This window comes from Hyla sarda, chromosome 5 (assembly GCF_029499605.1).
Source record: "Hyla sarda isolate aHylSar1 chromosome 5, aHylSar1.hap1, whole genome shotgun sequence".
Taxonomy (NCBI): Eukaryota; Metazoa; Chordata; class Amphibia; order Anura; family Hylidae; genus Hyla; species Hyla sarda.
The window spans coordinates 92,201,147-92,218,731 of NC_079193.1; the positions used below are offsets into that span (position 1 = coordinate 92,201,147).

General features: G+C 41.5%; 1 protein-coding gene and 1 pseudogene across 9 annotated transcripts in view; one reads left to right on the forward strand and one right to left on the reverse strand.

Moving 5' to 3' along the window:
* The window catches only part of TBC1D5 (TBC1 domain family member 5), a 645,101-nt gene that overhangs the window by 174,150 nt on the left and 453,366 nt on the right, over positions 1–17,585 (reverse strand). For all 9 annotated transcript variants that reach the window (XM_056519933.1, XM_056519937.1, XM_056519936.1 and 6 more), the window contains one exon: positions 275–417. In XM_056519933.1, the coding sequence (XP_056375908.1) occupies positions 275–417 (143 nt within the window). The remainder of the gene's footprint in view (positions 1–274; positions 418–17,585) is intronic.
* Positions 4,670–4,747, forward strand: LOC130274651 (U2 spliceosomal RNA; annotated as a pseudogene).

The following is a 17,585-nucleotide window of genomic DNA, read 5'->3' on the forward strand; positions in this document are numbered from 1 at the left end:
AAGAAAAGAACTTCCTCTGGAGCATACAGCAGCTGTAACTTTCTAGCACCAGTTGTTTTCCAGCAGAGTACCCCTTTAAGTGCCATGCAGGAAAATAGTTCAGGTGCTCTCTCTATAGCTTTTAGCATGCATACATGTACAGCAGAGAGTTCCACAGAAATGACCATATTCCAGACTGTAGTGCCGAATAGGTGGTATGGCCGATTCTGTCTTTCACTATCACTTTCATTATAACAATAAGTATAAATACGATATAAAGAACTTTAATACTCACATGCATCCCTGATATATAACAACATGGCTACAAAAATATAGTCCACCAAAGCTAGAGTATTGCTGTCTGCGAAGAGAGCATCCCAAACCACAAGGAGGTCCTGGAGAGGAAATTCACGACCAAAGAGGAGTCTCAGCCATCGTCTGAAAAAACAGAGAGGAAAAGGTAAGAAAAAAGAATAATGCAAAAGGAATTATTGCACCAATGCCAAGGGTCTCATGCCATACAAAGCATAGTGCTGTTCATATACCACTGTTAGGTTCATAAGGAATGTTGCCTTTTTTTTTTTTTATATGTGTTTTTGACTCTTTATAAACTATAAAAGTAGTATCACAAGCATCCACAAGAGTGGTTCTATGAAAAAAAAAATTCACATATTAAAATAAAATAACAACATGTTGCAGGGTGTGCAATGAGTTCTATAAGTACAGATAGTAGATGAAATGCAAAGTGACACCTTTGTATTTCATTACAAGATTTGGTGTTATATGCTGCGATATTTCCTGGTTATTTCCTACAATCTCTAATAACTGTCCATTGATATTCCTTGTAAAATAGGATTTAAAAAAATCATCATGAAAAAAACCTGGGGTAAGACATTCATGGATAAAATATAACTACTATTGCTAAATATCGGGGTAAAATATAGAAACCCACAACAAATAATGCAATACTGCCAATATTATACTCTGGCACGTGGCTGGGGCACTCACCCTATTAACCCCTTAAGGACGCAGCCCTTTTTCACCTTAAGGACTGAGCCCTTTTTTCGCAATTCGCTTTACGAATTAATAACGCGAAAACACTTTTACCGAACATTCTGATTCTGAGATTGTTTTTTCGTGACATATTCTACTTTATTTTGGTGGTAAATTTTCGCCGTTACTTGCATCCCTTTTTGGTGAAAAATCCCCAAATTTTATGAAAATTTTGAAAATTTTGCATTTTTCTAACTTTGAAGCTCTCTACTTGTAAGGAAAATGGATATTCACAATACATTTTATTTTTATTCACAAATACAATATGTTCACTTTATGTTGGCATCATAAAATGGACATACTTTTGCTTTTTGAAAAAATTTGAGGGCTTCAAAGTAAAGCAGCAATTTTCAAAAATGTCATGAAAATTGCTAAAATCTGAAGGGCTGTCCCTTCAGATTTTAGCAATTTTCATGAAATTTTTGAACTACAACTCCCAGCATGCCTGGGCAGTCCAGGCATGCTGAGAGTTGTAGTTTGGCAACATCTGGAGGGCTACTGTTTGGGCACCACTGTAACAGTGGTCTCCAAACTGTGACCCTCCAGATGATGCAAAACTACAACTCCCAGCATGCCCAGACAGCCTTCGGCTGCCTGGGCATGCTGGGAGTTGCAGTTTGGCCTTCCTAGTGGTTGCCACAGTAAAGATCACTTAACTTTCACTCTCAATTCCCCCCCCCCCCCCCAACTGTGTCGATTCTTTACTTGAGCCAGGATCCAGCAGTCTCAGGCGAAGATCGGGGGGTCCCCAGGAGCCTCAATGCAAGTCTATGGGAGGGGGCGTGACAGCTATCACGCCCCCTCCCGTAGGCTTGCATTGAGGGGCGGAGCGTGACGTCACACGGGGCGGAGGAGTGACATCACACGCCCCCCGCCCTGTAGTCGCCGGTAATCAGACCTGGAGCGAACACGGCGGGACTCCCGCGATCAGGGATCTTATCCCCTATCCTTTGGATAGGGGATAAGATGTCTAAGCACCGGAGTACCCCTTTAAAGCTTTGAAGTTTCTTTAAAGGGACTGATAATCTATGATACCTCTACTATTTAGAACATTTCACATAAAGTAATAGTTCTACAAAAATAATAAGGGCAATTGAATAAATATTCGGTTGTTGAACAGAGATATGTTCCTGAGTGTACTTTAAGTGACAAGAATAGACTCCATCACCAAAGCTTACATACAAGTTTTAATGTTTGTAGTCAAGGATATTAAAGCACTAAGGAAATCTCTAAGAGTTGGTAATTATCATGTTATGTGCCTAAGTAAGCGGCACCACAAATTATTGAAGGGAAGAAAATCACACTACATGGGTGAGTTTCCACCTGCATGCACATGTGTTATATCGAATCATTGGAATGTGATATGGTAGTGATCCAAAATTAGAAAAACAAGTCAAATAAGCTTTAAATTATGTCTGAAACACCTGGCGGTTTGGTATGTGACATAAAAATTATTTTTTAAGTAGAAGGGAGGATGTAGATTGGATCATTGAAGTTGACAAGTGTTGTCCTTTCTCACACTGAAGAAGTTCTTTGCAACAGTGACAGGAAAACCCAGTGATTTATTCCCTATTTTACCTAATTATTGACAAATGTTAAATTATCAACCGACAATTTGTAGCTAATTATTACTTTACTAACTCTGAATAATTGGCACCATGATTAACAAACAAGAGAAGAATTATGAAAGAATAGACAATATCTGCATTTCAGAATTAGGCTTGTTTTTTTTTTAAATAGTTTGGTCATGCCAACTAAACCATAAATAATGTGCCAATCTTTGTTTTTTCGTTTATTTTTTACACGAGGTCCATATATATGACTTTAAAGTAGATATACCCTCTATCTCTGGTCTTCTAACAAATGGGTATCACAGAATTGTTTTTTTCTATGAAGACAATGAACAACATATTTATGCCTATAACCCTACACGTACAACAGTCTTGGGAACTTTTAGTTCAGCAGAAATGTTTTCTTCCCTGCTCTAGACCTGTTTCTTTACACAATCCTTGCTCTGAGCTATACAGGCAGTTCTTTCCTCCTCATGGCTTGGTTTTGCATTGTCAATTGTGAGACCTTATATAGTCAGGGCTGTGCCTTTCCTAATACTGTCCAATCAACTGAATTTACCACAGGTGACTCCAATCAAGGTGAATATACATCTCAAGGATGATCAAGAGAAATATGGGGGCCCAGAGATACATTTTTAAGTGTCTTAGCAAAGGGTCTGAATACATATCCATAAAAAAGTTACAATTTTACTTTTTAATTTGAAAAAAATTATAATTCTGTTTTCACATTCTTATAATAGAGTTATTATTAATGAGTGCAGAATATTGGGGTTAAACTATATATTTTTTTAGCACAAGGTCATAACATAAAATGTAAAAACAAGTGAGAGGGTCTAAAGACTTTCAAAATACATTATACAAAACAGTATCTTGCAGGTGAAGTCCCTATTTCTTAGCTACCAGAGATGACCACTCCTTCTCGGCTCCCGTGTGCCTGACTACTCCTTCTCATCTCCTGTGTGCCTGATCACTCCTTCTCAGCTCCTGTGTGCCTGACCACTCCTTCTCAGTTCCTGTGTGCCTGACCACTCCTTCTCAGCTCCTGTGTGCCTGACCACTCCTTCTCAGCATCCGTGTGCCCAACCCCTCCTTCTGTGTGCCAGAATAAACCTTCTCAGCAATTCTGTGTTCCAGACCACTAATCCCCAACACTACTATGTTCCAGATCAATCGTGCCCAGTTCTCATGTGTATATGACTTCTTCCCAGCTCTATTGTGTTGCAGACCACTACTTGCCTGCTCTGTTGTGTACCAAACTACTCCTGCTTAGTTGCTGCATGTGCCAGACTGGTTATTTCCACATGTGCTTTGAGGCAGATCCTTTCCAGCTTTGTGCATCAGATCAATTTTTCCCAACTACTTTGTGAACCAGACCTTCCTAGCTTCTCAATGTACCATTTCAATCCTACCAAGCTTTTTTGTGTGCATGATCACTCCTTTCCAATTGCTTTGTGAGGCAGACCAGAACAGTCTTTCCCAGCTACCATGTTTAACAGATCACTCCTACCCACATGCAATGCGAGGCAGATCAATCCCACCCTGCTCATTTGTGTGCCAGAAGACTTGTTTCTAACTCTTCATCACAGCTTATGTTCTAGACCTAACTGTCTCACTACTTTGTTTATAATTCCGATTAGAGAACACAAAGCCAGAAAAACTGAGACTTTTCCTTTTTTTCCCCCCAAATCTATTCCCGGCTTTGTATTCACTAATTGCAATTAAAAACCTCAACGTGTGAACACACCCCAAGTTACAGATTCGAAGGTCAATAGTAATTGCAATGCACAAATAGACAGCTTGATCAGTTTACATGTATGATTGTATTTAATTTTAGTAGAAGTTATTTGACTACAATAAAGCAGGACTTACTTGCAGCTGTAAAAGATCCTGTAGCTTGGTGCGGAGGCACTGGCTGTAAGAGCAGACTGATGCAGCCTGAGAAGGCACAGCCCCACCCCAACTTCAAGGCCTCTCTATAAGTAAAGATGGACTGAGCCTAATAGCAGGCAGTGAACAGCAAATTCAGTAGAAGTGAACAAAAAACAGACCGACTCTCTTTTTGAAGTTTAAATTCTCGGCCTTTTGGCTAAGATCAAGTGTAGCATCTGTTCTTATCAGTTTCATACTGGTGGAGAAGTCCCACTGGTGTGGGGCTGGTGGGGATGGGTGCTGCATGGAGGGGGCAGGTGTACCGGGGCGTTCTGGGGGTGGTTCTGAGGAATCAGCTCGACGGCTGCCCTGATGTGACCTGTTTCCTCCGGGTCTCGCCATGAGGTAGAGGGGAGTAGAGCCGAGGTACTTCTGTGCCTCGGGGAGTGGTGGCCCTGAGGTGCCGAAACTCACTGGGTGTTAAAACTCACTGAGTGAAAGCACTGCACCATTACTCTTCACCTTTGGCACTCACCCATGGTATCCCGCCTTCTGGATAGGATCCAGGAAATTTTTATAGATCCGGCCGGATGACTGGGCAGTATATCTGCACTTATCCATTTATTTATTTTTTTTGTGTTTTGTCACTGTGCCACTTTTACGTGTTGTTTTGTACACAGGATTGTCAGGATGCGGTAGCCCTTCTGGGCATCCCTCCTGGCGGTCTAGGGGAGGTGTGTGTGGCCATTAGGTTCCTCACCTCCCTGCAACCCCTGGGCATCTTGGCTTTGGTCAAGATGCCACCAGTATATGGCTTCTTGGCTAACGCCTAGGTTGAAGCCAGGAGCATTTTCGGCCTCTTAGTAGCTTCGGCGAAAAGGGGCATCAAACCTGGATCCTGGCAGGTGCCTTTTGGCCCGGAGGTGAAGGGTAGGTTTGTTGGGGGGCCTCTCTCCTGTGGGAGAAGGGCTTAGCGATAGACCGCATCCTTTGTGCACGTTTTTTTAGTGTGACACGTTTGCACTTTTTCTTGCACTTTGGGTGATAGAGAGCACTTGCCTCGGCTCTAAACAAAAAAAAAAAAAAAATACTCTTTTTGGTCCAGCACTTTATCTCTTTGAACTTCAGCTTTCATAACTCTTCTTTTGGTCTTACTTACTTGGGGGTTAAGTTGAGGCCTCAGTTGAGGTTGAGGTCATCTAATTATGTCCCTTTGTACTGCTCCATTAGGGTGTGGATCATAAGAGGTCTGGTGGGTTCTCGGTACCTCATTTCTCAAAATACTATTATGAAGCAAGACTTGCCCAACTGGTCCTTATTCATATTAAGGAGGGGGCTCCTAGATGGGTTGAATTGGAGGAAGCCCTTTTGCCCCCATACTCATACCTAGCATTAATGTGGTCTTCTTGCCTGGTGGCTGCTCTATTACATTCTTTGGCCCTGGTTGCTCCGCATTCCCTTTCTCTGTGGCATCAGGTGTGCTTCAAGTTCTCCCTGCATTCTCATATTACCTCTCTACTTTCTTTTCTTTCTAACGCTCTGTTCCCTCCCGGCATGACCCCATTGGTGGTCGGCTCCGAAGCTGACTAAATTACATGATTTCCTGAGAGGAAATAGGTTGATCTCATTATCTGAATTGCGTTCTCAGTTTGTTTAACCTACTGAAGAATATTTTAGGACACATCAAATCCTCTCTTACTATACTTACTATATCTCTAGGGGGTCTAAGGTCACCAGTACTTTTTTTGAGGTCTATGTTCTTTACTCGCCAGAAGTGCCCGGTCTGCTATCAATCTTGTATGGGCATATAAATGCTCCTCCAAAAGACAAGAAGTTAAAGTTTATGGTGGATTGGGAGAGTGATCTACACTACTCTCTCTTTCCTTGCCACAATGGCATGACTGTAGCACAGTGGTCAGTATTGGTAGTTGGCAGGTCTCCCTCATGGAGCCGTCCCTTAGAATCCTTCATAGGGTATATATGGTTCCAGCCCGCCTGAATGCTGTTTTCCCTGCAGTTCTCCCACAGTGTTTTAGAGGTTGTAATGCGAGAGTTGCACAGTGGTTGCTGAGTTCTGGGCACAGGTTTTGGACCTGCTACATAGTGTCTTGGCTTGCACCATTCTACGCAACCCCAAGTGTTGCCTTCCTGAGTCATAAGCCTAGTAGTATGCCCTATCGCACGTTCCGCCTAGCTCAGTTTATCTTACTGGCGGCTCGAATACATATAGCTTCCCAGTGGAAGCAGGCATCTTTGTCCCTTGTAAGGGTTGTTGAACGTGCTAATGTGATTTTGTTGAATGAAAAGCTGTCCGTCATCCGAGACGACACTGTGAAATGCTTCAATAAAGTATGGGAACCATGGGTATTATCTCCCCACTGTCCGGAGATGCGCCATTATCTATCTTTATAATAGATTGTTATTATTTGTTGGAGGTAGGAGACAGCCCTTTTTTCTACCACTTTGACCTTAGTTTGCTTTTTCCTATGCCATAATCTGTCATAATATTGTTTATTATTGTTTGTAACTGCATTTATCTGTGGTTTCTGACCCGATAGGGTCTTGTTTTGCTTGTTTCTTTATGCATTTCTGTAGTGTATATTTCTCTGGCTATTATAAAAGCTTCATGGTTTGACTGTAAAATAAATACACTTTAAGGGTCTATTCACACGTACAGTATTCTGCGCAGATTTGATGCGCAGGATTTTAAGCTGTGTTCAGTCAACCAGTTTACATTGAAATCTGCAGCAGAAAATCATGTGCATCAAATCTGCGCAGAATACTGTATGTATGAATAGACCTTAAGGCTAGGTTCACATCTGCATGGGAGCTTCCTTCTGCAAGCAGTATTTTTCTGCTAAAATCCTGAAAGTAAATGGTCACCAGACAGAAAACAGACAGATTCCCTTTAAAAGCTATTGGGATTCATCAGGATACGTGGTGTCAATTGTGCAACTTGACTAACTGAATGGGACTGGCAGGGTCCTGCTGTGGTATACTGGGCTGCCGATGTATATCACAGGAATTTGCATTGGATAGATGTGAACATAGCCGTAGTGCAGAATTAAAACTGCCCAATACCTAGTGCATATTTAGATTAGACAGAATGCAAGTAGGAATGCTCCAAATTTATGACATTGTTAGATACTGTTGTATAACTTTATACTACCTGTTACATTATGAAAATAATCAGCAATTTTGGCACACAGTATAATACCTAAAGCTTGAACTCCTGACTGCTAAGCCATGGCCCCTTGTTAAATAAAGAACAAAAGTGTCTAAACACATAATAAATGTGATATACGTCATATAAGCCAGTTTTTTGGTGCAAATGAAATGACACCATTAAAACAAAAATCTGCAACTGTGTTTACTTTTTTTACATTACAACGAAAATCAATTCTTTTAAGCTTAGTGCTCTCCAAACTCTTAAATAGTTAACAGAATAGTAAAGATCCAGTTCCATTGTGTAAACAATGTTATTTTACGGTTTCCAGCTATATTACAGTTTATAGAGATGGTATAAATGCAATACAGATGGGGTTGATCTATTGTAATTAAGTCCCTTTTTTCCTGACAAGGATATTTCTGCCGGCAGAGCTAAGGAAATCTTTGTAATCTCATTGACATTTAAAAATATTAGGTATCCCTGCAATGATAGGAAGGGACAAGAGAAACCTACTATTTTTTTTGAGACAGCTGGCTGTGGTTTAATTATTACTCTGTCCTATTAATCTTGTTTTGCATCTGTTACACCTGCACCATGAAATGTTCATAGTGCTGAGTTTTATTACTAGCGATAATATAATAATTCATATTTTACCAGTCTTCCTTGGCCATTATACTCGGCAAAGAAACAAAAAGAGGCCATCAAATGATTCTACCTCCAAGCAACAAAGAATAACATAAATATTCTCCTAATGACAAAAGCATTAACTGCAATAAGCAAATGTTCCTTGAGATTCTCACCTGACCTGTTAAATTAGTGCCGAGTGCAAAGTAATGCAGACAATAATAGGTTTGTTGTTGTTTATCTAACTGCAGCATCTGATTATCTTAATTTCCGATAAATACAGGTTGCGTCAGCTGAAATAACCACTAAACTATGCCTGCAAGGTCTTTCCTTCCTACAGTCAACATATGCCTGTCAAAACAATCCAGTTCTATCTTAAAGGGTTACTCCGCTCCCCAGCGTCCAGAACATTGAGTTCTTAACACTGTGTGCAGGCTTCCGTGTTCACGCCCGCCCCCTTGTGACGTCACAGCCTGCCCCCCTCAATGGGAGGGGGCGTGATGGCCATTGTGCTCTCTTCCCATAGACTTGCATTGAGGGGGCTGAACGTGACACCACATGACGTCACGAGGGGGTGGGCGTGAAAACGGAAGCCCGCACACAGTGTTTGGAAATCAATGTTCCGGACGCTGGGTAGCGGAGTAACCCTTTAACACCCAAGTGGCACATGTACACAAGGGCGGAATTCCCTCTCTTCCACTACTCTTTGCATTTTTCAACACTGTCCATCAATTTAGGAAATCTGAATATATCCTACATAAAAACAGTCCTAAATTTATATCTTTGAAGCATGTAGGCATAGATTGGCTCCTTAAAGGGGTTATCCAGGAATAGAAAAACACAGCTAATTTCTTTCAAAACAGCTCCACGTCTGTCCCCAGGTTGTGTGTGGTATTACAACTTGGCTCCATTCATCTAATGGAACTGAGCTGTAAAACCACACCTAACCTGGAGACAGAGGGGGAGTGGTACTTGAAAGAAATTAGCTCTGTTTTTCTATTCCTGGATAATTCCTTTAAGATGGCCATACATTTTGGGTAGCTGTCAGCAAATGCTCTGTAATGAGTCACAGCATGTGGTGGATCCTCTGGGCATGCATGGATGAGGACGTGAGCCGTGCCAGGGAGCTGAGTCTAAGGTGCCACTGGTTTTCACCAGAGCCCTTTGCAAAGAGGCATGGTCTTGCTGCAGTAGGCTGTACCCAGGTCGCTAGCCCCCCCGGCAGGACTCATCCACCCAGGTTGCTGGGATGTGGCGTGGCAAAAAAGGAATCTGGCATGATGTAGTCAAGGTAGCAGTAGGTCAGGGCAGGCGGCACAGGTGCAGGGTCAGGTAACAGAACAAGGATCAGATACACAGGTATCAGGAACACAGAAACACAGTAGCTTTCTCTAGAGCACAAAGATCCTACAGGGAGCAAAGGGAGGAGCTGATACTTAAAGATAGGGTGCAGGTGTATAAACTAAATTAAATGAGTACTGGCCCTTTAAATGTAAGAGCTCCGGTGCGCTCCATAGGAGGCGGGGGCACATGCACGATGTTTATACTAAGATTTCTGTTATGTTGATGGATCTACTTCACTACAATTGGTATATTTTAGATGAATAATAAAGTCATCTTATCTTTTAAAAATGGCTGCAATTTAAATGGAATGAAAAGAGTGCACTATACTTAAAGTCAGAAACCATCCTCTGTTCTTGGCCAGTCTCCACCACTCGTACACGTCTCTATGTACAAAATTATCATTGCAGCCTACTGCTATTAAAGGGGTACTCCGCTGCCCCAGCATTTGGAACATTTTGTTCCAAACGCTTGAAGTGGGCAGCAGGGGGTCGTGACATCACAACCACGCCCCTAGTGATGTCACACCACACCCCCTCAATTCAAGTCTATGGGAGGGGGCATGGCGTCCGCCACGCTTCCTCCCATAGACTTGCATTGAGGTGGAGTGGTGTGACGTCATGAGGGGGAGTGGCCGTGACGTCACGACCGCAGCCGCCCGCACCCAGCATTCTAAACGAACCCTGGGTGCTGCACAGAGATCACAGGGTCCCAACAGCGGGACCCTCATGATCAGACAACTTATGCCCTATCCTTTAGATAGGGGCTAAGATTTCTAGGGGCAGAATACCCCTTTAAAGGATATCAGAGACTAAGGGAGAAGGGAAGATTTCTGAAAGAAGGTTTACTAGAAAGATTTAGTAAAGTTGGCAAATGAGGTTTAATGCCTGGCATATCCTACGTACTATTATCACCACTATACACCTTACTATGAGCACACTGCCTCTCTATTAATGAGCAGGTACACAGAATGTGGGCAGGCTCGATACTACTATCTTCTTGCTTTTCACTTCCACACTAATGGCTTTGGCAGCAAGCAGTTAATTTATTAATTAACCTCGCTATTCCTCAGGAAAGAAAGCAGTAAAACAATGCAGTCCTGGAAGTATGCTCGCAGTACTCCTAGGTCCCTGTTTGCACAACGTGTGGCAGTAGAAAGGAGTCTATGCGGTTTCTAATTATTCCAATTATCATGGCACACTATGAAAACTTGATTAATAACACTGAAGATATTGTTGTGGCAATTAGCCATATGGTGGTGGGACTTTATTCTGTCACGATTTAGCCATTAGCATCTACTTATGTTTGTCAGAACAGTGCATCCGTGACAAGCTGAAGTTCCGCTCACCTTGCAGAGTCCCCAGTGAGCGACACTAGAGAACGCTGTATTCCTATGAGCCCCTTTGCCTGAGTAAATTTTTCATGTAGCATCCGGTCTGATTGGGGACAAATGTCAAGTAGCATATGTGATTACCCATCAAACTAGTGTTCTCAAAAAAGTACTAGGTAAACTGTCTGTCAATGCACACTATTTTCAGTATCCACAAGATCCTGGATTTGCAGTATGTTACACGGGATTGCACAGTGTGAGCATCAAATCCTCACATACTAAACACATGTTTTATGTCAGACTTGCCATACATTCCATTCAGAATAAGCTCTTTTGGGGATCTCAGAACAATTACATATTGACCAGGAGAGCTCCATAATAATCACCTACAATGCTGGTTCTTTGTACAATGGCGCTACCAAATGCTATAAGGATATCTGTTTTCTCAAGCAATGGCAGACTTACAAGTCTGTTATTTAAAAACACATTGTTATGTATAGCAGGAATCCTCCTGCTATGTCTTCTACTTTTTTTTTTATTTGACAGGCAATGGTTTCTTAGTGATTTCAGAGTAATGAATCTGATTCCAGACTGTCTAGAGGATTAGGCTGCGTTATATTTATTAGTCTTTAATAGGATTCAGGGTCTGGATTTCTGTTCAGGCTATACAGTAAGTTCTACGCAGGCTTGTTTAAGTGTGGTTTCCCTTTACTCCATGTTCTTGTCTTGCTATTTGTATTTATTTCTTACTCCCTGTTCATGTGATCCTGATTTTGGTACTGGGAAGTCATTGAGCCCTGCTTAGTGTCAGAGAAAAAATAGAAACAGTACGGTCTCATACTGTCATCTTCTGTTCCATGTCTGGCTCTCACCTATATCTATAATCTCCAGCTCCAGTGATATAATGGTGAACTTCCATTTAGTTTTTGTTAGTTCTGATATAAATATGTGCCTGTTTCATTGTGTCTGCTGGCTGGCCAACCTATTCTGGCCTTCTATAAGTCCTGAGGGTATTTAAGTACTGGGAGTCACTATTAGGACCCAGGGAATCTGACTGCTATAGCTTAAAGCGTACCTGTCAAAAAACAAACAAAAAATAACTGTTATATGTCGCTCAGTATCTCATCCTGATCATGTACATATCATTTTTATGTGTCTATGACCTATCTTTCTCTCAGAATTAGCTTTGTTTCTGAATTACCTTAATGTTGTCGACTAGAAGATGGGGGCGGGTCCCTTTCTTCTCCTCAGGTGATAGCCACTCCCCCTTCACCCCCTCTCTCACTCTCCTCAGTCAATGGTCTCGGGAGTGAGCATCTGTAACCCTTTCCTTTCTGGTTTTATGCTACACACACTGTGTGCTTACAGCTTTTGCAAAACTACAGCTTCCAGCAAGCCAACACATCCTTTGAGTTGTAGTTTTACAACAGCTGGAGGCATATGATTGGTAAAACTCAGATTTAAAGCAGTGTTGCTGCAGGCTGTGTTCCTCCTATTGTTGCAAAACTACAACTCCAAGCATGCCCACACATCATTTGGCTGCGCAGGCATTCTGGGAGTTGTAGTTTTGCAACAGCTGGAGGCATATGATTGTAGTCCCCCTGTATTAGATACACACATACACACATATTGGCTTAATTTATTCATACACATTACCTAGACAACACAGATTTACATATATATATATATATATATATATATATAAAATATATATATATACAAAAAATCCTCCATTCAGTCCCCATCTTCATTCACTAGCTTCTTTCATCATCTGCTCACAGGCAGCAGTATACTCCCCCCCCTCCCCCCTTCTCCTCACACAGGAGACTGTGAAGTAAACACAGACAGTGAGGGAGCCGATCACAGCAGCTTTAGATCTGCAGACCTGTCAATCATGAAGTGGTATAGTGAATGCTGACTTCCAAATGGCGGTGGGTGATTTGCGGCGCTGACCAGGAGAAGACACATCTGGTAAGTAAAAAGGATTTATTCAAATGCAACGCGTTTCACCGTGCTTGCGCAGCTTCCTCAGGCCTGAGGAAGCCGCAAAAGCGCAGCGAAAAGCGTTGCATTTAAATAAATCCTTTTTCTTACCGGACGTTTCTTCTCCTGATCAGCGTCACAAATCACCCACCGCTCTTTGGAAGTCAGCATTCACTATATCCTTCAATGTTGGGGAGGCTGCAGACCAGGTTTACTTGCTCACCCACGCTAACCATTGTTGTGTGTCAGTCCACACAGCCGCCTCTGGTAAGAGTTTTCACATCAATCACTTTGAATCTTACAGAGGCGTTTTTATGCTATGGAGTGCTCTTCTATCTTGTTTTAATCATGAAGTGGGTCCATGACGTAGGTGATGACGAGTGGACACAGCCAGGATGGTATGTATCCCAGGAGGCAGTATTTTGACTGGCTTTTTCAATATGAAATATAGAATTTTTTTTAAATGAAAGCAATTGCAAAACCTATTGGTTTTGCATGCTTTACCAGATATCAAAAGTTTTTATATCTGACAGTGCCCATTTAAGCCAAGTGTCGCAGTCTTGTGACTAGTTCGCATTGCTATAGTTATATATTTTAAACTATACAAAACATCAATAAACCATATTAAAGTGCAGCTCTCCTTGTTTTTGCATTTTTGTTTTTTCCTCCTGACCTTTAAAAAATTATAACTCTTTCAATTTTGCACCTAAAAATCCATATGATGGCTTATTTTTTGCGCCACCAATTCTACTTTGTAATGACATCAGTCATTTTACCCAAAGATTTACGGCGAAACAGAAACAAAAATCATTGCGAGACAAAATTGAAAAAGAAAAACTTTTGGGGGCTTCCGTTTCTACACAGTACATTTTTCGGTAAAAATTACACCTTCTCTTTATTCTGTAGGTCCATACTGTAGGTCCACGCCGTGGCCCCACGTTATAGAATGCTAGCGGACTCATGGCGTACAGGTGCGCCCTGGGTCCTCAACAGGTTAAGCCGTTCACCGTAGGGGATAATTAATGATATATTTTGATAGTTCAGACTTTTACGCACACGGCAATACCAAATAAGTTTATTAATTATTTATTTTTTACCCTTTTTTGGGGGGTAAAATGGAAAAAATGGATGATTTACATTTATTTATTTTTTTTACACTTTAATAGTCCCCATAGGGGACTATTTATATCAATCATTTCATTTCTAATACTGTTCAGCGCTATGTATAGGGCATAGCACTAATCAGTGCTATCGCCGATCTTCTGCTCTGGTCTGCTTGATCTCAGACCAGAGCAGAAGACCCCTGGAGATGGCCAGAGGCAGGTGAGGGGACCTCTGGTCGCCATGCTGGACAATCGGATCCCCGCGGCAGTGCTGCGGTCAATCCGATCATCCATTTAAAGTACCACACTGCCGCAGATGCCGTGATCTGTATTGATCATGGCATCTGAGGGGTTAATGGCAGACATCCACGCGATCGCGGATGTTAGCCATTACCGGCCATTCCCTGGCTGCTGATAGCAGCCGGGACCTTCTGTGCATGACGCGAGCAGGAGCGTAAATGTACGTCATGGTGCGTTAAGTACCACCGCACCATGACAAACATTTACGTCCATTGTCGTTAAGGTGTTTAAGAATTTTGGGTGATTTTTTTTCAAATTTTTCATTTTACTATCTATATTTTATAATAATCCTGAAACCTTGCAGTTTCCATTCTGGCACTTGGCCTAAAACTTAACAGGTTTTTAGTGTGGGGGAAAAATGTATTATTAAAAAATAATAAATAATAAAGTATTATAAAAAATAAAAAAAAAATCAGTGTATGTGTATTTTGCTACACAGCTAAATCTGCACAGGATCTCAGCATACAGGAGGCAGAGATGTTTACAGTCGGCGGCTTCACTCATCCAGGGGCAACATTTGATGATTTAACTTAACATGATGCTTTTTCACCATTCTTATAGAACAATTTATTTTATTGTATACATAAATAAAACAGATTGTGAATTTTTTTTCATGCATTTGCCTTTCATTTATCTGGTTGTATGTTATGCACAAGGCTCTTTTCAATGCTCCTTTTCACTGTATTTATACCCGAAGATACATCTGTATAGGCATATTGATCTGAAGAAGGGGGCCTCCCCAAAAAAGAGTTATCCCTGTTTAAAATTTTTTTATCCAAGTTAATAAACCTTGCTTTTACTACATCTAGCTTTGTTGAATTATATTGAATTCCACTTTGGGGGATAGCAGTGCCTCTCTACCGGGTCATCCTTTCTTGCTCCCATTTATATATCACACATCTGGACTGGATCACGATCTCCTTGGACCCTAGGGTAGCATCTGACTTCCACATCCTATATGTAACCCCAAAGTGGGGGGGTTTCACTTGCTCCAGGTGAGCGGCCATTAGACTTCAGGCTGAGGAGCCAATAGACTTCAATTACGGTAAGTAAACTAAATCTATCTGTGACTACATTCACTAAACGTATAATCTGTCGCTCCCAGAAACAGCACCTCTCATGTCCATAGCCTGTGCTGTAGGTTGGATATGTTCACTCTCTTGTGAGCTGTAATACCATGAACAGCTAGTGGACAAGTATAGCACTGTATACTAATGCTGATGTCAGGATGTTCCCACAACATTATTTTACAAAACATAATAGACAAAATGACAACATGCAACCATCAAAAAACTACGGTAATGCACTCTGACTGCTGCATAAAGTAGGACGGTTTGTAGCACATACGGTAGGTTTCCTCCAGGTACTCTCATTTACTCCAATGTATTAATAGCATATGTCAATAAGAGTAGAAGACTATTTTTATATGGTAAGTACTCACTTTTACAGTTTACTGTTACATTTTCTATATTTTTATAGATTATTCCAATATCTATAGTATCAACTATTAATAAATAAGATGGTTTCAATCAAACCAATAAACAGACAGGATGTGGCTGACATATGACATTACAGTCATTAAAGCCAATCACGCCTTTTTTTAATAGACGGTATCAGGCAGCCCCAGACACTATGTAAATCACACCTAATGAGCTCATCTACCCCCCTCCTTATTATCCAGATTTAACTCGTTCACGTCTTATATGGAAAGTATCATTGAGGCTAATAATATGAATGCCAGAGAGGCCCCGTGACTGGTTATTCAGTGTAGGGTCAGATAAACCTTCTATTAGCCCCACCGTTTCCCATGCAAGAGGAAAGACAGCAAAATAATGAACGTCTACTAATAAGTAGATTAGCTTGACTGTGGTCTACACAGAAAAGAAGTCACACATGAATAAGTATCTGAGACTTAATAAAAGAAACAAATAGACTTGCCCTTATGTAAATTTTTGAAGGGAACCTGTTGTGGGTAAAACCGCTGTGTGATCAGGGGGCAGCATGTTGTAAAGGAGAAGTAGCAGTGCAGATCGATATATGATCTATCATTTTTTGGGAACAGTTCTAGTATAACTTATTCCATGTTTTACTGAAACTTTTCCCACACGATTCTATATCAACATGTTTAGTTCCTCATGCTCTATGACTATGAAATTTAAAGGGGTACTCCACTGGCCAGCATTAGTTCCGAACGCTGTGCGCGCGCTGCGGGGGTTTGCCATGCCCCTTATGATGTCGGGCCATGCCGCTTCAATGCAAGTCTATGAAAGGGGGCGTGGTGGATGTTATGCCCCCTCCCATAGACTTGTATTGGAGGGCATGGCCTGACATCACAAGGGGGCGTGGCCGAACCCCTGCAGCTCACGCACAGCATTTGAAACGAAATGTTCTGAATGCAGTCAGAAGGCTGGCCAGTGGAGTACCCCTTTAAGATCAGTTTCAATGAAACAGGTTGCCTTTAATGGCTATTTAAAATAAAAGAAATTACCTTAAACCCCATTGGTTTCCTCATCAGACACAACATATCTAAAGGAATCCACACAGAGGATTAGTATGTGGACTTTTGTTGTTGTGTCCTTGTCTATAATAACGTGTAGCCACAGGTTATTGTGTATTTTTTGTCTTTAGACAAGTATTCCCTTCTCACAAGGATATGCCATCATCCTTTGATCATTGGAGGTCAGACCTCTAGGACCCCCACTCATTATAAAGATGAAGGGAATGCACCGATAGTGTAGCGCTACATTAACCAGGCAAATGGACTTTGCAAAAGCCTGCAGTCCACATCATTCATTTGAACGGGGGGGGCACACTACTACCCTGCAAAACTGGGTGTTGTGAGGCTGCTGTGCAGGGAAAAAACATGGAATGGTATGTGGTGCTACACTAATGCTACTCAAGATTATTAAGGGTAGCAGACATCAGAATCCAATGGTCCTAAAGCTTTTGCTTGTTACCAATAAGGGGGTGTAATTGGTGAAAGTGGCAAGTATTAAAAAATTCAAGTTAGCAGCAATATGTGAGAAGTACTTATTGCATGTAGCCAATGGCAACCAAATCGAGTGGTTCTAACCTTAAGGCCCCATTCACACGGCAGAATTTCCACATTAATTCTCTGCACTAATTCTGCATAAATGTATTACCCATTCACTTTAATGGGTTTTGGCAAGGTCATCCAAAAGCAGAATTTGCTGGCCTTAGGCTATGTTCACACAGGAGAAATTCTGCATGTAAATCTGGATAGAATTCTGCATGAATTTATA